Raw genomic sequence first — 24657 nt, forward strand, 5'->3', positions numbered from 1 at the left:
CCCATTTAAAGCCTGCTGCATACGTAGGGTGCAGAGCAAGGGATCGGGCCGCCTCACGAAGCCCTTGTGGAGCTGTTAGCAGACTACACCATTGCCACACTGCACGTGAGTTTTGTCAGAATGACGGGCTAGCTTTCGGTTGAGGGTGTTTAAAATTAACTTCTGTGCTTGTGGGGAAGGAATAGGAACTATAGGTGGCAGAGTGTTTCTGAAACACCTTTGTAAGAGGAGAGAAATCACAACTGCTGCCATACGTGAAGGGATCGGGTTTCCTTTGCTTCTGGAATCTCTCTTTGCTGAGTCGGTTGACTCTTTCTGTGCTCAGGGTGGTCTTGAACATTAACCAGCGTTCGTTAGTCATGCCACATCCTGTCTGAAGTGAGGGTACTAATCTCCTTTCCTCCTTTCTCACATGACATGGTACGGAGCCCTAGGAATAGTGGCCCTGTGCTACGTAGTAATGTCTTGGCTATTGGGCTCATTCATCGGGCCTGCAAACCAAGGTATGTGACACCCCTTCCTCCACCCAGATAATACCAAAAGCCACCAGGTGAGGTCCAGCGGGATGCTGTAGGCAATACAGCAGGGAGGTGGGTCAGCATTTCACTACTGGAAGCGTCGTCTTGTGGTCGGCACTGAGCCCCTGCTGCTCTCCTATAAGCTGGGACGTTTAAAGCACTGCTTATGTGTAAGTTTGAAGCTACTTACCTCTGTATATTCTAATCCTTTGAAAATCGGCGATTCTTATTGTTAAGTAGGATATGGATTTCATCAGAGCATCCTTTGGGAATTGCCTGCCCTTGGAATTTTTCCTTTTATATCCCCCAAAACGTTAGTGTTTGAAACCTCTATTGAAGTTGATAGGCAATAATTTTTAACCTTTCAGGGAGGAGTTAAGGTAGACGTATTTCCACAGACTGCTCATTTGAGCAGCTCTACATGACTTAACACTGTAAAGACTTTAAATAGAATAACATTGCAGAATCATGATCCACCTCCCTTACTGCATATGGGAATACATACTGCTGTAGCATGTGGAAAAAGCACTGGGTGATTCACATGGGTTTGTGTTTCCTTTTGGAAGCAAATAATTCTCTGTGTGTGTTTATGTGTACATATGTTTTACTTTAAAATTTAGAAATATATCAACCTTTTTCTTTGACACTGAAATGTTTTAAAATACCCAAAAGGTACCTGGCTTTCCTAAGTCCCCGATCGGCATGAATTATTATTGTACGGCTTCTTTTTTTTTTTTAGTACCTCAGGTATTCCAGACAGATATGAAATATAAACGTTAACCTACATGCATGAGTATTGACACACTTAAGCCTAAATCTTAGATGCCCACAGAGTGTCCTCGAAGCTGCTCTTTTTTCACGTGATACCGTGAATAGAGAATGTCTCCTCATAGCGGTCACCTACTCCAATTTCCCATTCATTTCTCCATTCAGCAAGTGGAGATTGGGGCCTGCTGGGTGCTGTCCACTCATCTCAACAGGGAGTGGCTGTAGAAATGTGGGAGGCACAGTTCCTGCCCCCAAGAAGCTGTAAGCAAACAGCTACAATGTCTTGGGATGAGTGAAGGGTTGTAGGTGGGAGAAAATTAAGTCAACTTCTTTGAGGAGAAGACATTAGTTGGGCATAGTAAGAATAGCAGATTTCCAGGTGATGGGGGAAAAGGAAAGGTGGCGCCACCTCAGAGGACATAAAATCCTCAGAGTCCTACTGAAGTGAACGTCCAAAGTGTACAGAGAGATTTGACTGATTCAGGAAATATTTGTGGAGGGCCTACCGTGTGCTAAGGCCAGTTCCGGGTGCAGAAGATACAAATGTGAACAAGATAGATAAATACTCACCAGCCTGGAGCTTTCTGATAGGGAGACAACATGAGTAAAATTAGTAATAAAATATACACCATGCCACGAGAAGGTAAGTGCTGTGCTGTGAATGGAGATTGCGTGACAGTGTTTGGTTTGCGCTTTTATTTTTTTTATTTTTTTTTTTTTTAATTTTTTTTTCAACGTTTTTTATTTATTTTTGGGACAGAGAGAGACAGAGCATGAACGGGGGAGGGGCAGAGAGAGAGGGAGACACAGAATTGGAAGCAGGCTCCAGGCTCCGAGCCATCAGCCCAGAGCCTGACGCGGGGCTCGAACTCACGGACCGCGAGATCGTGACCTGGCTGAAGTCGGACGCTTAACCGACTGCGCCACCCAGGCGCCCCTGGTTTGCGCTTTTAAACAGAGTGCTCGTGGAAAGTCTTGCCGAGCAATTGGGTGTGATCACAGACCCGAGGGACAGGGGAGTGAGCCATGCACATAGCAGGGAAAGGGTGTCCCAGGTACTAGTGCCTAGGCCCCAAAGCTTCCTTGGACTGGGAAGGAAGGGGTGCTGTCTGCACAGAGAGAAGTAACCTGGAGGTTAGCAGGGGCTGGGCGCAGGCCTGGTTTATCAGTGTTGAGTGTTTGGACTTGAGGCTATGGGCAGGTGGGAACGCGTGAAAATTTTGGGGTAGTGTTGATAATCAGTACTGTTGTCACCGCGATTCCCAAACCCAAGTACCCAGTGACTCGGTTAGGCATAGAGGTTCAATTTACTACACCAGGCAAACTCCAGTTTTATGAGAAGTGAAGTATGTTTTCAAACGTATTTTTAAAGTTTCTTCATCTTTCTGTGGTCTTGTTATATTGACTTCATATGGTCTATTTCACACGAATCTTAGGGATTAAATGATTGCTCTGTAAAATATCGATGTTCAGTTCCTGACCTACCCTAAGGCAAAAGTCCTGCTTTTCATTGTCTCCTCATCTACGTTTGCTTTTAGGCAGAGAGTTCTAGGATGAATTTTAAGGACTTGGTGCCTTCAGAAATCAGTGTATCAGACAAGCCCCATGTTGCATGAGGTTTCTTATAGTCCACAGTTGTCTCTCTCATTTTTCATTTCTCGTTTATAGCATTACTTCCCATGTGCACATCTTGTAGCAATGTGGATTCTTATGATGTTTTAAGAAAAAAAAGATTCAGGGACGCCTGGGTGGCTCGGTTGGTTAAGCGTCTGACTCTTCGGCTCAGGTCATGCATGATCTCCTGGTTTCGTGAGTTCATCCCCCCGCATCAGGCTCTGTGCTGGCAACACGGAGCCCGCTTGGGATTCTCTGTCTCCTTCTTTCACTGCCTCTCCCGCACTCGTGCTGTCTCTGTCTCTCTCAAAATAAACCTAAAAAAAATTAAAAAAAAAAAAAAGATTTAGACACATATACATCAAACATTCACTTATGATGAGACTAGCTAACAGTAGGAAATTGTAAACCATGCACACAAAATGGTGTTCACTGACTGTTGCTGGAAATTGTGCTTTGTTGATAGGACCAAGTAGCAGGAGATTCATGGCATGTGTTAGGGATAAATGAGATCAAATACAGAGATAAACTTGCCTAAAGAAAGAGCTTAAAGGTTTGGGTTTTTAGCCACATTATTTAGGGATGATATTCCTTCTAACGGTACTAGAGTTAGTGGTAAGGGTCAGAAATACAATCGTTGGAATTAATCTTGACCATTCTCCTGCTTCCTATCATCTTTCACTTGGTTTACTTTCAAGAATTCGGGTAAATTATTAAGGTAAAGTTCACAGCAGTGCTCGAGTTGATTTGTAAAAACATTCCTTTACAAAGTGATTGCTAACTGATTTCACAAAATTATTATCCTGAAAAGATTCCTTAATGCTACTTACAGATCATTACACCTTTTAAAGATCATCATTTGCACCTCAGGAATATTGCTGTATGTGAAGGCATTGTTGCCTTAGCAAAGAAACCCTTGTTTCTGGATAACAGTGTTTATATTGTTAGATTTTCTATCCTTGTGATGTTTCCAGAAGTGCTCTTGCAACTCCATTCCTGTTGGTTTAGAAGGTGTCATTGCGAGGGGCGCCTGGGCGGCTCAGTTGGTAAAGCGTCAGCTCAGGTCATGATCTCATGGTTCATGAGTTCAAGCCCTGCATCAGGCTCTGTGCTGACAGTGCAGAGCCTGCTTGGGATTCTCTCGCCCTCGCCCTCGCCCTCGCCCTCGCCCTCGCCCTCTCCCTCTCGCTGTCTGCCTCTGCCCTGCTTGTGCACTCTGTCTTCCTCAGTCTCTCTCAAAATAAATAAACGTTAAAAAAAAAAAAAAAAAAAACGATGTCATCTCTTCCTGCCCCTGGGGTAGTGATGTCAGCAGTGGGCCTCTGGACCATATTCACTAGAGTTGGGCTTCACCCAGAATGAGATGGGAAAAATAGAAGTGTTCCCTCCTTCCTTTTCCCTGATGTTCAGGTCCTCTGAACTCACTCAAACCTGAAATTTTGCCCATCCCTTTGACCAGCTCACTTCCTTACTCCTTCCATTCCTCCTCTCACCTGCTTGATGGTAGCCTACTTAGAGTTCAGGCCTAGGTTGCTCAGCCTCTGTCCTCAGCTTAATGTGTTCGTCTTGTGGTAGGTACCCAGCCTAGTCTCTGACACATAAAAATGTGGCTCCATAAATATTAGTTATCAGAAGATTCATCTTGAGGGGTGTGAAATATGCTTCATTATCTTTGCTAACTGTTCAGCTAATATAATGAAAAATTTACATTCTTCAAAGTGCTTATTTTCAAAGCGCTATGTTCATTTTGTTGTCCTTGTTTGAGATTCTCGTCACATTTCATCTTTTCACTCTGGTGGTTCACACTTTTGGATGAGTGCAATCAAGAAAAAAGGCATTCCCGTATCTAGTCTTCTGTTTTGCTCTCGGTCATTTGACTAACAGATTTTAGGTTAGAGCATATATCAATATTTATAAAACGGGACTGTGCATTATTCATATCCACAAGTACCTTTCTGGCAAGGAGCATTAATTTGTGTCACATTATCTCATTATGGTCATGATAGATGGAAGTAGAAGGGGGATAATACAGTTTATTATTTAAGTTATTATGTATTTACCTAACCATAGTTGAGGTATATTCATTCACTCAACATATCATAATTCTTTATTGATCTGTGGAAGTTCTGGTTAACAGAATGTTGAGGTTGAAAGAAAATTTGAGTTAGTATTATTATTTTACAAGTAGGAAGATTGGCATCCAAAGATGTTTCTGAGTAATTGACTTTCTTCCCCTACTACCGAACCATTTTCCAAAAAAACTATGGCACTGAAAGATTGCGATTGCTCTTGCCTTCTAACCTATTCCTGTTCATTCCCTCTGCAGATACTTATTTTGTTAAGCTACTCTTTGCTAAGTCCTATAATCACCCAATGATAAAAAGAAAAGAAGAGTAAAACTAGATCTTTCTTTAGCTTCAAAGAACCCACTTTCTAGTGGAGGAGATTAGATGAGCAATTTCATTATACTGCCGTAAGTGAAGTAATTTTAATAGGTGTATAATAGAAAGTATTTCAGGGGAACAAACAGTTCGGTCCCTATGGAGTGGATGATGCCTGGAGAAAGGATTAATTACTGAATAGAAACTTCCAAAGCAAGTAAAGAGAAGCAGCTTTCTAAGCAGAGAGAATAGTTTGTAGACAGCCATGGTGTCAGGGAACAACCTGGGTCGTTCAGGGAGCACGTAATCAGTAGGCATTGTTGGAGGAAGTGGGGAGGAGTGGAACAGCTGAGGTTGAAGTGGGTTAGGACCAAATCTAAACAGACTTTGTCTTCCATGCCCAAGAGTTGGCTGGCAAGTTGGTGGACTTTATTTTGGAGACCTTGCTTCCCAACTCCATATCCTTAAGTTTGATGGGGCTATTCCTGTAACATCCCTATATGAACACACCCCTGTAGGCGAATGGAACTCTGTGAAGTTCTATTCTTATGTTCTGCATAAGAGATGGCTGATTACCTGGCTTAATCCATCGATGGCTTTTAGAGTATCTAGATGAAGAAAGGAAAGGTGACACTGTTGAGCACCTCTGCAAGATATTTTTTCCCTCCACCAAGATGTGTTCATTTCTAAGCAGGAGCACGTTTGGTAACTGAAAACCAATATTCTTTGAAGCTGGTGAAACATGGAGTTACATGTTTTAATAGATATTCAAGCCCAGAGAAGACTGTGTTGCTTAATAATAACATCTGACTGAATAGAAGGTCAGTTCAGCTGTACACAAACATAGGCTCGGTGATAAGGCCTGAGACTTTCCTTAAAAAATATTGGGATCTAGGCTCAAAGCAGGGGAAATATAAGGGGGTGGAGTTTTCCACCATAGGGTACAAAGTAATTGTAGCTCAGGAAATGTTTCCGTGAGCAATCAAATGCCTTCATTATTTAAAAAATTTCCAAAATGTAACCATTTAATGTCTGACTTTGAGTAACTTCCTGGTAAAACCATCAAAGAGAAACTGACTTAAAAAATATATATTCCTATGTCACAGTACTTGAATGAGTTGACATGCTATATGGGACTGTTAATCATAACCCATTTCTGAGATGTCTTAATCTTTTTGGAAGAGACAGTTTTTAACTTGCTTTTATCTCTGTTACATTCATTTCCCTCATACATTTATTAGGCCCATCTTTCTTGTTTCTTTGGACTTGGCCTGTTGCTCTTTTTCTAATATCTTCAGTTGAATGCTCTGCTCATGTTTTTTTTTTTTTTTTAACTTTATTTCCTGTGAAATTTCCCTTTAAACACTGCCTTAGCTATTTCCCAGCAATGTTGACAGAGTATTTCTATTGTTCTTCATCTGAAGTATTTATTTAATTTACCTGTAATCTCCTTCCATTAAAAAAAAAAAAACACCCAACTTTTTATCATAGAAATTTCCAAATCTATTCAGAAGTAGAAACAATTGTATAAACACACAGAACTTCCACAGTTATAAATTCATGGCCAATCCTGTTTTAGTGTGTTGACACCCCAGCTAGTACATCCTCTAGGATTGAGGTGTTCGAAAGGTCCTGCAAAGTGATCTTTGTTGTAGTAAAAGTGCCCCTGGCTTGCCTTCCTATGCATAGTGACTCTTCTCCAAGCCTCAGACTGGTCTGATAATTGAGAAACTATTTTTGAAAGACAGAGACAGATTGCGAGCAGGGGAGGGGCAGAGAGAGAGGGAGACACAGAATCTGAAGCAGGCTCCGGGCTCTGAGCTGTCAGCGCAGAACCCAACGCGGCGCTCGAACCCAAGAACCGTGAGATCATGACCTGAGCCCAAGTCGGACACTTACCTGACTGAGCCACCCAGGCGCCCCAGTGAGAAACTATTTTAAATTTGAATTGTGACTACTAAAGCATGTGATTCTGACAGCATTCCCAATAAATTGTTAGCATTGTACAATTTCGTCCAAGACGGCAGAATCGAGGAAACATGAGCATGAACTCTAAAGGGACTTCATGAATTGTCCATTCCACCCCCTTTTTTGTAATGAAAAACACTGAAGCCTTGAGGGCTAAATGCCTTGTTCAGGGTTTCTTTGCAAACTAACAACAGAGCTAGGGCTGTGGTCTCCTGGGTCAGGCAGTCTCCATGAGGAGAACAGATGTCTGGGCTGTCTGTTTTTCTATACGCAATTTCAGACAGTTCCTAATTTAGGCAGAATTGTGAAATAGGGGAACTGCATTCTGTAGTCCTAGGCTCTGCTGCCTTCTTGTTGCACGAATTCCTCGCTTCTAGAGACACTTCTTATCTTCTCTTAAGCTTCTCTCTCTTCCTAGTAGCTTCCTGCTATCAAAAAGGAAATTATTGTTTTATTCATACGCTTGGTACGATTTTGGTTGAAATGGTAGAATATTGTACTGTAAACTCCTGCTTCCTAGCATCTTGGATCCGTAGCCCCTTGCCTAGTTCTTGGTGTATAATAGATGCCATTATCTGTTTGAGGAACGAATAATTGGTGGATGGATGGATGGATGGATGGATGGATGGATGGATGGATGAATTTGCATTCTGTAGTTCATCTCTGGTCCTCTTTTGTTATTGTAAGGTGTCTGACAAAAATTACAGCAGTGGAACATACACTTATCATAAATTGACTTTGTAAATTGGATCCTGTTCGTTTTTCAGAGAATTCCTCACTTGGACATAATATGAATCAGTGGTCATGTTTGTTTGCTCTATATTTAGAGATTTGCATCAGTTTAAGAAGCTAGTCTTCCAAAAATGTTTGTGAGCGTAATTTAGTATTTCCGTCGTTTTAGATCTCGGGTTTGTCCACTCTGGTATACAGTTACATGTGCCTAACATGGTTTCACTTTGTGGAAATGCCTGTAAAACAGATTTTTGCGACATGAATCATTTCTACCGATAACCATAATTTTGCCCTTCCTGCTTTGTGCTGATTACAGCACCAGGAAGAGGGAGAGGGAAGCACTGACTTTTGGGACATCCGCCTTAAGCTTGAAGCAGAGAGAATGCAAACTCACTGCATTAGATTCCTCCTTGAGCAGAACCGAATGCCTGATAACAGCCAGCCCAGAGCTGGGGGAGTTAAGAGCAGCAATTTTACATTACACTGGAGTTTCTGGGCTGGCATGGAAAGAGATGCCAGTATTAGCTATTTGCATCTTACTGTAGCCACAGGGATATGTGAACAGCTGGAGAATTAATTTGATATATATTCCCAGAAGCTTCTCCTCTGCCAACAGAATTCCATTACTGTGAGCTTCTGAGTGTGTACTGTGAGTTTGTTTCTTGCCTTTTAATATCTGCTATGGCATATTTCTGGTAAGTGGATTGCCACATAATGGGGTGCAGCTATATCTTGGTTTGGAGTAAACTCCATTAACCTAAGCTGATACAAGGTAGAAAAGGTAAGGCTTTGAATATACAAATGCCTCTGCCTTCAGGAAGTCAGAGATTTTAGGTGAACACACAGTACTGTGTCCAGTAAATGCAGTCACACCTGAAGCATTTTATTCCGTATTAGTGGAATTTCAGACACCAGCACGCAGATGGAAAGATATTTTGAAGGCCAGAGAGGTGGGATCCAGGATTAGTCAGGCCAGGGTTGCCGTGGCTGGTTCCTAGAGCTCCTGGACCTGCTGTTTCCCAGATGTGAAGTTGGATGTCTCCATACTTCTGGATGTTTTCCACATCGTCTTCCCCAATGCCCTCTTTCCTACCCTCAGGATTGAAACTCCTAACTAGCCCTTGCATTTAAAATCTTTTTTTTTTAATTTATTTTTTAATGTTTATTTTCGAGAGAGAGAGAGAGTGCAAGCGTGAGTGGGAGAGGGGCAGAGAGAGAGGGAGACACAGAATCACAGAATCCGAAGCAGGCTCCAGGCTCTAGGCTCTGAGCTGTGAGCACAGAGCCTGATGCGGAGCTCAAACCCACGAACTATGAGATCATGACTGGAGCCGAAGTCGGATGCTTAACCAACTGAGCCACTCAGGCGCCCCAAAATGTTTTACGTCAAATGTGGAAGGAGGGAATTTCAAGCATCATCAAGAATCCTAGAAGATGATTTGTGGAATAGAAAGAACCAATCCAAGACAAGACTGAATGTGGCTGTTGGAAGGACAAGTGTTTTTGCTTTGGCACCATGTGTGCACTCTTAAAAACACATTCTGCAAAATCATTTACTACACTAAAAACGAGAGGGATGTTGGGAAGGATCGGGTTAAGGACAGATCAGTCAAAACCTATGGAACTGTATACAGAGAAGATAAATACAGACAATGAGAGTCCACGTAAAAATACTGACACAGGTAAGCCCCCCCATAGCATTTGCACCTGGAGCCCGGACAGCCCACCCTTTGCTTGCAGCCCTACATACTCCCAGGCTCCTACTGCTTCCTTCAGGGCCTGGGACCTTGAAGACAGTCACTTCCAATAGAGACCAGGTTGATCAGAATTAAACCTAAGATCCAAGGGTAGTTTCTTCATCATATTTAAATACAGGGGAAATGTCTCTAGTTTTTTCATTTGCATTTGTAACCTGCCTGCGTAGTTTAATGTCATGGAAAGTTCAGCCACTAGAGCAGTCATTTCTTGCACCAAAAAAAGAAATTTAAACAAGATCATCAGCCTTTTCTTAAGGTGTTTGTTATTGCTAAGACTTTTCCTTTCATTGTGAGAAAACTTGCTCTTGATCTTTTCATAGCATTAATGTGCTGAAAAAAATCAGGTATGAGTCCATGCAACTTTTGCATTTTGACTTCGTTTTCCTTTTTCCCAATTACATATTGGCTAAATCCCACTAAAGGGGTATGTCTGTTTATGGTTTAGCGTAACCGTCAGAAGAGGTACCCGACGTCCTTTGTTATCTCTCAGACTTGGAGCCTATGCTGTCTTGGCCCAGGTGTTATCAGCAAGACATGCTCTTTAGACAGCAACCCCTGGGCGATCCCAAGACCTTTTCAGGTAATACATGAGGTCCAAACTGTTTTCATAGCAGTATAAAAATATTACCTTTATTCTGTGTGACAGCATTTGCAAAGGCACTGGTGATCAGGCTGCTGATATCTTAGCGTGACACCATGTACGTATGTCCCTGCCACTCATTACACATCTTCTTACGTATCATGTTACTGTTCTGGGGGGTGAAATGGGACAAGTGTGTGAAGTAATTCTTTTTCAGAAATACCTGAAATACAGTGGTTGTCTCGAAGTAAAGCATCATATTTTGAGATGTCTTCTAAACATCCAAGTGGAGATGTCCCATTAGCAGTTATATATACCTGTCTTTTCACTGCAGTACTTAACGTATTTGGACATGTTTGAACATGCATGAATTTTAATTCATACATTAAATCATTAGATTTCTCTCCTATTTAGAAAAATAATTCAACATCCTGATTTGGTAATTTGCAGGAGTTACAAACTAAAAGATACATTTGCAGAGGTATCTCAGTGATCTTTTCAGGCTAGGAGACTATCTTGTCACCTGGAGAGTACCCAGAAAAAAGAAAAAAAAAAAACTACTTGAAATAAATATTTAAAGGGCAGTACTCCTGTTTTTAACTTCTTTTTTTCACCTGCTGACCAGTCCAAGGAGAAATCAGGAATCAGAGAATTAGAGCCTTGATCCTTGGGTCATATATGTGGATGTACATAAGAGAGATTTAAAAACATCAAATTTGCCAGGCACTGTCAGAAGAACTCTTGGGCCCAGATTTGATTTCTGTAATCAAACCTCGCTAAATCTTTGCTTTGAATCCCTGTTGATTGGCCGTTAAAGTATGATGTCCTGTGATAGAAAAACATAGAAGTCTTTGTCTCCAAAGCATGTTGTACTTGATCTTATAAAGCAGTGGTTGCTAAGGGAACTATTTGCCAAGAAGAAAAACAAAGTATTGATTAGAGTGGGGGCATAGAATTGAAAAACTTTCCTCAGAAAAGAAAATAAAGGTATATAAGACATCTTGGGGTTCAGAGTCCAGTGCTTCCTAACTAGACATGGTGGCCTAACATTTTTGAGGAGATGGTCAGGCTTCCCTCTGCACACTCACGAGCAGGCTCTTGCTGCTGCCGACAGGCTTCTCCTGGGAACAAAGCAGGAATCAGTAAGGAGCCAGGAAGAGTGTCAACGGCCATTTTTTAATTGTGATTCCACATTCAGGGAAAATGGTCTTCCTCAAAAACGCATGGACCATAACATTGACCAGACCAATGACATGAAATACGTGACTGGATTTATAGTATAGTGTGTGTGTGTGTGTGTGTGTGTGTGCGTGCACGCATACATGCACACATATATATGTTACAGTACTATATATACAGTTATTGAACACTGTATTAAGTTCTGGGGTCAAGGGGATTCAAAGTTGGATGAGATCTGACTTCTACACACAAGGACTCTTACCTAGTGGGGAAGTTTGACTTACATAAAGCCATCGTCATAGGGGACCAGAGGTCGGCGCACATGCCTGAGGAAGCATGGAGAAGACTTCTCCAAAAAGGTGATGTTTGAACTGGGTGTTCAAGGATGAATAGGAGTTACGGGCGGAAGGGAAAGGAAGGGTTCTAGGCAGATGATACTCCATGAGCAAAGGTGTGGAAGCAGTGATGAAGGGTTTGTAGTGAGAATTGCAGTGTGCCTAGGGCATTGGGATATGTGAGGGCTTGGTGAAAGAGAAGTCTGTAGAAGTAGAAGCCACACGATGAAGAACCTTTTATTCTGCAATAAGAAGTTTGGGCTTTTCCTTGTTGGCAAGAGAGAACCACGGGGCAGGTTTGTTTTTTGAGGGCGATGACTGGGGTGATGGTGTGGGGAATGGGGCCATGGAGGGACAAGAGGATGGTGGCTGGGAGACAGGTGGGAGAGGATGTTGCAGTCCTTTTAGGACAATGATGTCTTCGGGGAATTCTAGTTCTAATGGAGGAAAGGGGGGTTTACTGTGGGGGAAAATTGGAATCCACTCGATTTGGTGATTAACTGTGTACATATTTATAAAAAAAGGAATAAAAATTTCTTTTTAGAATATGATGGGGGAAAAGAGAAACAGAAATAAAGGAGAGATAGGAGAGAAGAGGTAGTTTTCTAGTGGGTCAGATGTTACTTGATTTCTTATAAGTTTTTAAGTTCCTAGGGTTGAACTAACTTGGAGTTACAAATGTGAATATAAAGTCCCCAAAATGTCTTCATGACAAATGTCACTGAACTAGATTAGGGGAGTGGTACTAATAGCATGTTCAACTGCCACGTATTCTATACTGTAGCCGAAGACTAAATTATCACCTACGTTTCCGTGTTGTCTCATTGTGTTCTTTTCTGGTTTTCCTTTCAGGGCAATTTAGTAATTTTACTGTTGTCTCGAAGATAGGAATGCACCTTCGTGTGTTTACACGTTATTTCTAAACGCAAATACAGGCTAAACAGGAAAACAGATTTTAAAACAGATAAGTGGTGTTTTTGTTGAAACTTCTAAAATCGTTTTTATTAAGAGTTGAGACGTGGATCAAATAAGTGAGCCTGATCTGAAATCAGAAGAGAGGAGGTTTTCTATTTTCCATTTTCAAAGAATTGCCATGAAGCTCTTTATGTTGTAAATGATGCCTTTCTAAAGACTCATTGACAAGAAGATTATTTCAGTGAGGGAGAACTGCCTTTGGCCTAACTTATGCAGTAAGTTAATGATGTCACCAGAAGTAAAATTTAGCTGTAAAAAAATTATAGCCATTTGTTTACACTGTCTTCTAGGAAAACACTTTCTGAAGATGGCTTTATACCTGCCGTAGTTTGCAACATATTTAAGATATCTTAAATTCAAACACTTTTAAAAATTCACTCCAGATATGGTTATCAGAAACATGTTTACTCTTTAACAGTTAGTACTGGGTCAAGGCACAATAAAGCATCTATTAAAGATAATGTTAAGGGGGGGAAACTGATAAAATGTCCCAGAGATTCGTAGAGTCTGGTTTCCTAGAAGAGATGTTTGAACTATGAAGAGTAGCATTAAAGATTGAGTCAGCCTGTGATTCTGTCATGCTTGTTTCATTTGTCTGAGCTGAATCCCATGAAAGTAGGTCCGAGATCTCCTTTGTTTCTTAAACTTGACTCCATTCCATGACCAGGATACTGATTTGATCTTAGCCTAGTCTTCACTAAACTGTGGCCCTGGCTTTGGTTTTGGGCATTGGTGGACATGAGCATCCGAACTGAAATGCGTTGGAGAAATATCCACCGTGGTATCTGTTCTCGATTCTTTTGGTGGTCTTCATTTTTATGTTTATTAGTTGTCTTGATGTGTTAAGTTGCAGAGCTGTTTTAAACCTATAGCTAGTCTCTACCAGATGGAGTAAAAAAAAATTGTGGATTTATTCATTTTGTAGATTGACAAATGTGACTCCTGTGATTTTGTTGAAAGTAGGAAAATCCAGGAATCTTTGTTTAAAATAACACATAAGAGAGGTGGTAGTTTTTGATCCCAAAACACTGGCTATTTAATGTCTGCACGTGTGGCTGTATTTCCTTTTTCTTGCTTACTGGGAGATTGGGTTTCATTTGTTTGTCAAATTGCAGCCAAATCGCTTTTCATAAATTGAGGTGTCAATATCAGGTGTTAATCTTGACATCTTTGCACACTTTTGCTCTCAAACAGGCCTTTGAATGAAGCTGCAAGCAAATATTATGTGGCTGTTCGTTGTTTTACAGATGAGAACTGGGACGATGACCAACTGCTTGGTTTTGAACCCTGCAACGAAAACCTTGTGTCTGGCTGCAATATAATCAATGGGAAATGCGAATGTGACACCATTCGAACCTGCAACAATCCCTTTGAGTTTCCGAGGAAGGATATGTGCCTTTCAGCTTTGAAGAGGATTGAAGGTAAGTACTGATTTTTTTACAACTGTGAGGCCTCGCACCGTGTGACTCCGAGTGGTGGTGGTGTTTGAGCTTGAAGAGGCAGAGACACACTTGCAGAGGTTGGTAGCTTTTAGAACCGCAAACGGAATGCAGAAAGTTGACTGGGTGCTGATGTGATGATGTGTGTGTTGTGTGCACACGTGCATTTGTGTTCCTGGATGCTGTGGAACGGGGTAGTGCTGTCGTCGCATGAGCAGGGCGGTCCGTGCCAGCTTGCCTGGGTCACCTCTGCGTAATGGATGATTTCACGAGTGGTGTGCTTGAGATCGGCATCTGTCGTCACCAGGTCCATTCCGCTTGATTTACCATAGCGTGGTGTTCCATGAGGAGGGTGCTAATTAGAAACGCAGCTCATCTGGCAAGAATGTGTATCTCTTTAGCAGAGACAGGAGGATCACACGGTGATGGTTGAACGCTTACGTTGAACATCGGTGTGGATGGGTCATTGGGTGCTTCACCTGTGAAATGAAGTCAGAAATTACACTAAAATAACAAGAAAATTAGGGGTGCCTGGATGGCTCAGTTGGTTAAGTGTCTGACTGCGGCTCAGGTCATGATCTCAAGGCTCCTGAGTTGGAGCCCCGTGTCCGGCTCTGTGCTGACAGCTCAGAGCCTGGAAACTGCATCGGAATCTGTGTCTCCCCCTCTCTTTCTGCCCCTCCTCCACTTGTGCGCGTGCTCTCTCTCTCTCACTCTCTCTTTCTCTCTCAAAAATAAACATTAAAAAAATTAAAAAACAAATAAGAAAACTATACTAATACAGTCCATAACTTTTGCACATTGCTGCATAAAACCTAGACGAAGGGTTGGAGAGTTGGAAGTATGATTCCTAACTACAGTAATCATGGGTGGCATGCCCAGAGAGTTTGGTGCCATGGCTTGCAACCAGGATTAACAAAGGGTGAAGCCTGGGCTTGGGTCTCAGCCCTGCCCCAGACCAGCATGGAACTTTCTTCTAGCTCCAGGTTCCTCTAGAGGGGGGAAAAAAAGAGCTGAATGAGAAAAAGAAAGAAAAGAGCTGAATGAACGTGATGTCATTCTAAGATGGAGAGATTGGTAATGTGGTTTGGAATACCAAGGATTTGTGAGGTCTCATGAGGGCAGTACAGCAGGACTGACGTTTTTGAATTGTATTAAGTTTCCAACTCCTATTAAATGATAATAGAGGATAAGAAATTTACAATAGCCTCTAAAATAGCAGAAGTACAAATTTCTCTTTGTAATTACCAATACTGCTGAATCATTAGAAGAGATTATAGTAGGGAACAATAGAAATAAAATTTTAGAACTGCAGAGAGTCTTAGGTAGATACCATTTAGTCTGGCCCTTAAATTTGAGAATTGGAGAACTGAGCTCCACGCAGTTGGTCAGTAAGAAGCCTAGGAGTAACCATGTCATGTGTTCTCATCTACGTCATCACGTTAGACAGCATGTTCCCTAACTCGTTTTCATTGTCTTGTGGCTCTGCCCTCACCCCTGTCCCTACCTCACTGCCTTCCGGGAAAAAAAGTATTTCGCCTATCTTAGTGTACGTAAACTTTCAGGGAGATAGATGTAGTTAGTGGTCAAATATCAGTTAGACATACTTAAAATCACATTATATTAAGTAATATAGCAATTTAGATTATTTTTGCCACTCTTCATTTCACAAAGCTGGGTTTTTTGTTTTTTGTTTGTTTTGGTTTGGTTTTTTTCCTCAAATGTTTTAAATGCGTCACTGTCGCTGTCATTGTCCTCTTTCGGGCTACCTTCCAAGTCCTATAACACCCTATTCTTCAGCACACTCTCTTCCCTACTGTCTAAATTGTTTGAGATGTAGCAGATTTTGAATTTAAGTTAGCACATGAAGTTTTGTTCAGAACTCTGTGTCTTTTGACATAAAACTGGGACAGTTGCATTTTTAATTAGTTAGGTGTATATTTATGATCTTTACAGTGTGGAAATTAATGGCATTGATTTTTAAAGTGATTCTAAATAGGCTGTTTACAAGATCTAGCACGTTCCAATTTTGAGAGCATTCCCTCAGGAATAATTACTGTAGCTGATTAAATTTCTTTACCTTTTGTTGTTGTTGTTAACAGATTCTGTCAGATGGCCTCTATGTAATCCAAAAGTAGAATTGGTTGAGGTCATTTAAGGTTAATGTATCTTCTACTTTTGTGTTTTTCAAAATAAAGCACCTGCAATATTCAAGATCTTATAAGAAGTCAGTATTAGGGATTTCCCTTTTCTGAGAAACAAGTTTGAAGGAAAAAGCTCAACCTATATTCAAGTTTATATTGCATATGAAAGAATTAGTGATGGAATACTGCTGTATCCAATTAAGTCGTTAATAGCAATGGAGACTTGGAATACTTCTAGCAGTTTAGGGCCAGAGAAGTGTGGCCCGGAGTTGCAGGGAAGGGTGTGGAGGAGGTAGAGGCGGAACGATTTAGAACATGCATGGTGATGGATTCTAGGAAGGAGAACAATGTGGACAAAAGAATGCAACCTAGAAATGAGGCCGCATGCCTCATGTAAGGCATGTGGGACGCTGGTCTAAGAGAACGAGGTTTTATATTGACAGGTTATAGGAAATAAAGATGGGGAGGCGGCCGGGACCAGGCGGCCTGGGACCGGCAGCTTCAAACAAGGAGCTTAAGCCTGGTAATAGGAACTATCAGAAACCACTGCAGTTTTATGAGCAGAGCCTGGCGAAGTCAGTGATGGGCAGACTGGGGTGGTGGGGTTAGCAGGGGAGATACTGCAGTCCGGAGGCTCGCCGGAGAACTGGTTCAGTTACTGAGACGCAGGGCCAAGAGAGACTGGACTGGGGGCTAGTGGGAAACAGCAAGGAAGAGGTGGATACGCACCATTTTGCTGAAAGAACCTACGGTATCTGCTGACAGGGGAAGGATGAAAATGCACGAAGATGATTCTAGGCTTCCCAACCTGCAATGCCACAAGAATGATAGTACAGGTTATGGAGGTGGGGAGACTTCTGAGATGTTTGTGACGACATGGAACTGGAGAATGGGGCGTTTGTTTTAGGGAGACGTAGAGTCCAGAGGGGCTTTAAATCTGTGATAGATACAACAGCACGTTGAATGACAATGATCTAGTAAGAAGTGAGAAAGCAGTTAATGTAAGAAAACGCGTGATTTGCAGAAACAAAGTGAGGAGAGAGGAGCATGATTGTTTCGTTTTCTCAGAGACGGTACAGACAGCAAGGTCGTCCGCTGACTCTGAGGGGGAAAAGAGGTGTGAAATACTGAGGAGGGGGAGTGGGAGAATGTAAATTCATCTCAGAGAGGGGCAGGTGCATTAACCAGGGAAGCAGATTAGGGTCCCCACTAGTGCCCACAGCTTACTTGAGGCTAGCGGTTATAAATTTGCAAGGCAGCCCGCCAACAGTCGTGTGCCCCCTCCAGCCGCGGTGCAGGTGCAGTGGGGGTGGAGGGAGCTGGGTTTGACCAGGGGTGGGAGTTTCCCAGTACATTTGATAGGAAGAGAGGGGCCCAGAGCCAGAGGGTCACGCAGGAGAGTGTTGCTGTGATAGACGGGCCCCCTGGGTCGGGAAGGACAGAGCGGCAAATGGGGAAGACACAACTCTGTGCGGCAGGCGCGCAGTCTCATCGCGTGTGCTTCACGCCCACGAGATTTTGTTTTTTAAAGGGGAAAAGGAAGAGTGATCGAAAGTGGCAGTGAGAACACAGGGGACACTGGCCCCACCCTCAGGTTTGTGGAGTGTGGGAGATGAAGCCATCTCTACTTGAGAGGACGTCAAGGGACAGAGTAGCCAGGGAGTACCAGGTTTCAGTTAAGACACAAAGGTGAGGGGACAATGATGGCAGAGGGGACTCCGGTGATGGCAGACCCATGAGTTCTAGAAGGCATGGTAGAAGGATTTGGGAGGGAGGGTTGTGCAGGGCGTGGATGAATTTTGCAGAGCCCAGTGAAGATAAGAATCCAGTAACGATGGGTGACCTGGTAGTTTAGACTTGGTTCTTGGTGTTCTCTTGTGGGAAGATGAATAGTTAGTTCTGGTTAAAGCCTTCTTTTTAGGCCCATTCTTCTGGGCACTTTGTAGAGCTTACATGTACAGTGTTGGGGGTGGGGCAGAAAGAATAGTATTCTGGCCAGAATGTAATGAGAAAACACAGGTCTCCCATTTCCATGCTTTGGGAGTAAATTCTGAGCATGAGTTCCAAACATAATGACATCAACACTTTAAAAAATGCGTGGATGTCCTTGCAGGGCATTTCAATATCATATTTATAGGTTTATAAAGAATACTGGCAATTTCTGGGTATTAAAAAGTTACTATGTTTTGCTTAATTCATTTAAAAGGGAAAGAGGGGCGCCTGGGTGGCTCAGTTGGTTAACCATCCGGCTTCAGCTCAGGTCATGCTCTTACAGTTAGTGAGTTCGAGCCCCACATGGGGCTGTCAGCACAGAGCTGCTCCAGATCCTCTGTCCCCCCCTGCCTGTCCCCGTCTCATGCTTGCTCACGCTTTGTCTCTCTCTCTCTCTCTCTCTCTCTCTCAAAAATTAGTAAACAATATAAAACATTTTTTTTAATTTAAAAAAAAATTTTAAGGGAAGGAGTTGGTCCTGGATTTTACCAAATGTTTCCTTTCCTAAAATATATGAACAAGTCACCATAAAATCAGTTTGTCACGAATTTAGAGACAACAGGATACAACCATCCATGGCTCCGTGCAGAATGGTTTGCCAGAATCCTGTGTATTTCTTCAACGAGAAGGAAGTCTAATAAATGGAATGACCTGCAGGTCATATCACCTTGATAATAAAGCATAATAATTCTATGCTTCACTGTCTGTTCATCCTTGGTTTGGTCTGTGCTGTACTGAGCTTCACGAAAGTTCAATTGTTGTACCATCAGAGGAGGGGGACAAAACTAGCGAGAGCAGTACCCGTCTCTGCAGTTGCTGCATGGGTTTTTCTGGAGGGGCCGCTCTGAGCTTAATAATTACAGTCAGAGTGGATACCAAAGATTTCCATGATACAGTGAAGAAGGTGGGCCTTTAAGTTTGTATATGTCTCCACGTTGGGGTCGGTGGCTTTTCTTTTCTTTTTTTTTTTTTTTTAATTTTTTTTTTTTTTTAACGTTTATTTATTTTTGAGACAGAGAGACAGAGCATGAACGGGGGAGGGTCAGAGAGAGGGAGACACAGAATCTGAAACAGGCTCCAGGCTCTGAGCTGTCAGCACAGAGCCCGACGTGGGGCTCGAACTCACGGACCATGAGATCATGACCTGAGCCGAAGTCGGCCGCCCAACCGACTGAGCCACCCAGGCGCCCCAATTTTCTAAAAAATTAATATAATTTAGGGTGGTCATGAAATCGAAAAGTAATCAGAAGTATGAAAACAAGTTCAGAGAAGGATGTAAACCACCCTGGAAAACATTCGATATTCATTCGTCCAGCAAATATTTGAGTGCCGACTCTGTACTGGACACAGTTCTAGTGGCCAGGGGTACAGCTGTCATGGAGCTTACGTTCAGAAGGGGAGAGGTGACGTGAAAACGCAAAAATGAACAGAGAATGCCGTACAATGTGAGAGGAGCTATGAAAAGCAATAATTAGGATGATACGAGAATCACTAGGATTACTGAGAAAATTGCTTTCAGATATGGGGGTCAGGGAAGTTTCCCATGAAGGGAGAGCATTCGCAGTGAAATCTGAACGTAAGAGAGCGTCAAATTTAGGATGGTCTGACAGGAGAGCCTTCCGTTCAGAAGGAACTGCGAGTGTGAAAGTTCTGAGCCAGCTTGGCGTGTTGAAAGAATAACAAGAAACAGCAAGGTCCGTGAGACTGGAATGTCATGGGGGAGGGGCAGAGGGTGGAGGCCACATCACACGATGTAAGTGATGGTCAGGTGAGTGGCTTTTGTGATGAGGACATAGGGAAGCTATGTTAGAGGGTCGTGAACTGGATGTAACCTAACTTGATTTGTGTGGCTTAAAAAAATGAATCTGGTGGAGACTGTAAGAGGTGGCAAGATACAAGAGTGGAAACAGTCACAGGTAGGGGGCGTTCTTTTAGTAATTCAGGGAAGAAGTAATGGTGGCTCAGACTTCAGAGCTGGAGATAAAGGGATGGGTGGATTTGAGATATAATTTCGAACTAGATTTGTTGATGGGTTACACCTAGGGCGTGAGGGAAAGAGGAATCAAGAAAGTACTCTTAGATTTGGGGTTTTAAGCAGGGTGTGGTGCTCTTTACTAGGAGCAGGAGATTTAAGGAAGACTCCAGAGTTTTGTTTTGGACAAAACCCAAAGCTCTACCCAAGTAGAGCTATTTGTCACTTAAGAAATTTTTAATGTAATTAACTCATTAAGTAGCTCCATGCTAAGTATACGGAGGACTGCAAAGATCTACATCCCTGAGAAGTCAGTCCTTTTCACACGGAGGTATAACTTTGTTGGGAGATTCTAGAGAAAACTAAAATCAACCCAGTCCATGTGGATTTATCATCAGCCAGAGACTAGTTGAAGTGATATCTGTGTGGGATGCATAAAGTGTGTTCTTAAATATACTTTTTGGGTATCGTTGTATCACACATCATGTGGATTACTGGAATAGTGTAGATTATGTGAAATTTATTCCTATTGGAGCCACATAATGAACATTTTACAAAAGGAAGAAGACACTTAGGTTTTAAGAAATTTCTCCTTTAGTTTAGCTAAAAGCACTTGGAGGCAATGTTAAATGGTTTATAATTTGGGGGTGTATTTACTATTTTCTTCTACAAGTTATTTTAGAGAAAAGAGAGTAAAAAATTGGCATGTGATACTTGACATCGTTGTATTGAGTAAACAAATAAGAACTGTTCGATAGTCATAAAATGGATGAATCAAGGAGGGCTGTGTGGAGTAATTGGTGACTGAGTCCATCTCGGAGAAATGTGTTGGGTGGCTCAGCAGAAGGGAAGGGAGAATATAAGAGCAGCCTTGGAGATGGAAAGGGGAGGATGGGCAGAAGGGTCCAGATGGGAGGAATTAGAGTGGTCAAGGCAGTGGGCTTTAGTGGCTGGTTGACTTTGGAACATGAGGAAATGGAAGACTGCCCGATGGGGAGGCGGGAGTGATTGTCAGGATAGATGTTTCACGGATGTCACGGCCAGAATATGATGCTTACGGGGCATGCGGGTTGGTCTGTTGAGTGGTGATACCCACTAGAATGGATTACAGGCAGAGCAGTTGTAGGGGAGTTTGGATGCAGTGGATATTGAGTTTGTTTTATTGTGTTTGAGGTGTCTTTGGAGATCTAGGGGAAGATAGGACTTAGGAACCTAGAACTCAGAAGCCTAGAGATAAGGATTGTGTCATCGTCCCCTGTAGAGTGCGGTGCTGTTAATGACTTGAGTATGGAAGTGATGTGAGGATCAGAGGTTGATGTGACAATAATGTGTGTGATGGAGGACGAAAGTGGCTGGCCATGTTCGCACACCAAGAGGGAGATGAAAGGGCCTCTGTAGCGATAGTGGTGCGGGAAGTGTAACACCAGCACAGGGAGAGGGAGCCCGTGGACCGTTGCTGGCAGCTAACCTCAAACACAACTGTTGGTGTCCATGATAGTGGGAGGTTAAAAGGGAATGTATCATTTTAACTATTAACAATTGATGGATTGACGGATTTGTACTCCCTTGTTCAAAAAAGGCTTTAAAAGTGTTTGGGAGTGCAGAAGCTGGTCAGGTGCATCCTTGAGATTAGAGCCGTCCAGGGTAGGACACTAGGATGAGTAGACAATTGGATGGGAAAATAAAGAAGCAGCACTGTGGATAGTCATGGGCTCTTTCAGTCTGGAAGAACACTCTCCTCATTGTCTACAAGTACCTTCTGCGTCTGCTGTTTTCATTTTAGAGCTGCTCTCTTTCTTCATTCATATATTAACTCAGAGTATCTTAAGCACATGCTGTATCACTACACCTCAGATTCCCAGCTTGACTTTGTTTTGCATCTGATGGGCCATTTTCTAAATGACCCTGAAGGTGCAGATGCATAAATTAAATCACGTTTTAGATACCCTATAGGAGCTTGCTTTTGATTTTTTTTTTATTTTTTTCTTTTAAAAATGTCTTCAATGATATTTTTAAGCATTTACCTGTCTTGTAAACTTACATTGCATGAAATATATATGCTTGGGCAGAAATTAAAGATAAGTAAGAAGATGAGAGGATTTGTATATATAGTTAGATACCTGTAGTTTTTTTTTTCTTCTTATGTATTTATTTTTTAAGTTTATTTATTTTGAAAGAGAGAGTGCATGTGTGCACGAGTACATGTGCAAGCTGGAGAGAGGCAGAGAGAGAGGGAGAGAGAGAATCCCAAGCAGGCTCCACACTGTCCACACAGAGCCCAACATAGGGCTTGATCTCACGGATAGTGAGATCATGACCCGAGCCACAATCAAGAGTCAGATGCTTAACCCCCTGTGAACCACCCAGGCGTCCCTGAAGCTAAACTAATTTTGACATAGAGACAAATGACTTCTGTTTTATGGACTTTTTCCTTTCAGGTTTTAAAAACCTAGATAACAGTTGCTTCAGCGCCTTAATTTTTATAAATCATTCTGTGCTCCAGATTTACTGTTTCAATCCTCCCTAAGGAAATGTTAATATTATGTGAGCTGATTATTCCATTTTTAGTGTTTTACATTGCACTTATTTTTTTTTTCACACAAGTGTAAGTGCTACATTTACACTTATTTTAAGAAATAAGTGCTTATCTTTTTCTCAGTCTGTAGCCCGTAGTACAGCGGTGCCCTGTGAGGCCTCATCAGATAGTCTACCTTGTGATGCCATCTGTAATATTTGTTAATTAGTATTTAGAAGGAAATTGGATACTGTCTACTTTTATTCATAAAACTTTATTCTCAGACTTTTTGTGTTTGGAGTGGGGATGATGCTCCCCCAAAAACACTCAAGGAGACGTGATCAAACGGAGATGGGCGCGTCGTTTGACACTTGTTCCATCTTTGAGGTAGTGCAACCAAATTCCCTCTTGACCCCCTGGCCGCTGGAGCCATGCTGGATGGAGACACGTTAGCTGCAGCAGGGCATGTGCTGCCATCCCATAATAAAAATGTAAGGACGACAGAGGCACCCAGCTCTGCCCTGACCCATGTTCCCACAAGGGCTGGAGGTCCACGGCGAGGCATGGGCGTCCCGTGCGCAGGAATCTCCTGAGCCTTAGACCTGAGAGAGCTTAATGGACACACTGTGATTTTGACTTGCAGGGGCTGGACTAGGGCTGGGAAGAACTTCCCAGGGAGCCCCCAGGAGGAGCCATGCTGCCACACCCTGAGTAGCAGAGTCCCAGAGGGTTTGTGTGAATCTGCCTCCCTGTGAGAGAGGCACATCTGAGAAAACGTCATTGTGCTTCCTGCCGATTTCTACTACTTTCATTGCTTTTAAACACAGAGCATGTGTTTAAATACAAAGCATATGTTATAAAGCCTGACTTCAAATACGGATACACAGTAATGGCCTTATTATATAATTACGAAAATTAAAACTTTTATCCAAAGTAAATATTAAAAGAAATTAAAACCCAACTGAGGCATTTCCTAGTGTGCACATAGGATCACGTGACGAGGAACTAAACGAATCCCAAGACTTGGATGCTGAGGAAATTGCATTTTGTTTTTAAAAAATTTTTAACTTTATTTATTTTGAGAAAGAGAGAATGAGACAGAAAGCACATGTGTGAGCTCCAGCAGGGGGGTTGGGGGGGCAGAGAGAGAGAGGAAGAGAGAACCCCAAGCAGGCTCTGCACTGTCAGCACAGAGCCTGATGTGGGGCTCAGTCCCATGACCCATGAGATCATGACCTGAGCCAAAAACCATGAGCCAGGCACTTACCCGACTGAGCCACCTAGGCACCACTGGGGAAGTTGTTTTTAATAAAAATTATTGTTTCTCTAACTTTACCTGTATATTAGAAATACATTTTAGACCTTAGGTGTATGTATTTCTTTAAAAAATGATGTCAATCTGGGCATCTGGGTGGCTCAGTCGGTTAAGCGTCTGACTTTGGGTCAGGTCATGATCTCGCGGTTTGTGAGTTCAAGCCCCATGTTGGGCTCTGTGCTGGCAGCTGGAGCCTGCTTCGGATTCTGTGCCTCCCTTTCTCTCTGCCCCTCCCCTGCTCACACTCTTATCTCTCTCTCTCTCTCTCTCTCTCTCTCTCTCTCTCTCTCTCTCTCTCTCTCTGAAAAATAAATAAAAATATAAATAAATTATATTAATCTGCATGGTATTAAATGTCATTATCCCCAAATCTTTTCTACTATAGTATTGACTATAGTAAAAATGATCCAGTAAAATCATTAATTCACAGGCTCAGCAGTACTGAAAGTCAAATTTTATGTTCCCCCCAAATA

General features: G+C 42.4%; 1 protein-coding gene across 5 annotated transcripts in view; it reads left to right on the plus strand.

Moving 5' to 3' along the window:
* Positions 1-24657, plus strand: part of CRIM1 (cysteine rich transmembrane BMP regulator 1) — a 189182-nt gene that overhangs the window by 26299 nt on the left and 138226 nt on the right. For all 5 annotated transcript variants that reach the window (XM_058683020.1, XM_058683022.1, XM_058683024.1 and 2 more), the window contains exon 2: positions 14055-14228. In XM_058683020.1, the coding sequence (XP_058539003.1) occupies positions 14055-14228 (174 nt within the window). The remainder of the gene's footprint in view (positions 1-14054; positions 14229-24657) is intronic.

This window comes from Neofelis nebulosa, chromosome 9, assembly GCF_028018385.1.
Source record: "Neofelis nebulosa isolate mNeoNeb1 chromosome 9, mNeoNeb1.pri, whole genome shotgun sequence".
Taxonomy (NCBI): domain Eukaryota; kingdom Metazoa; phylum Chordata; class Mammalia; order Carnivora; family Felidae; genus Neofelis; species Neofelis nebulosa.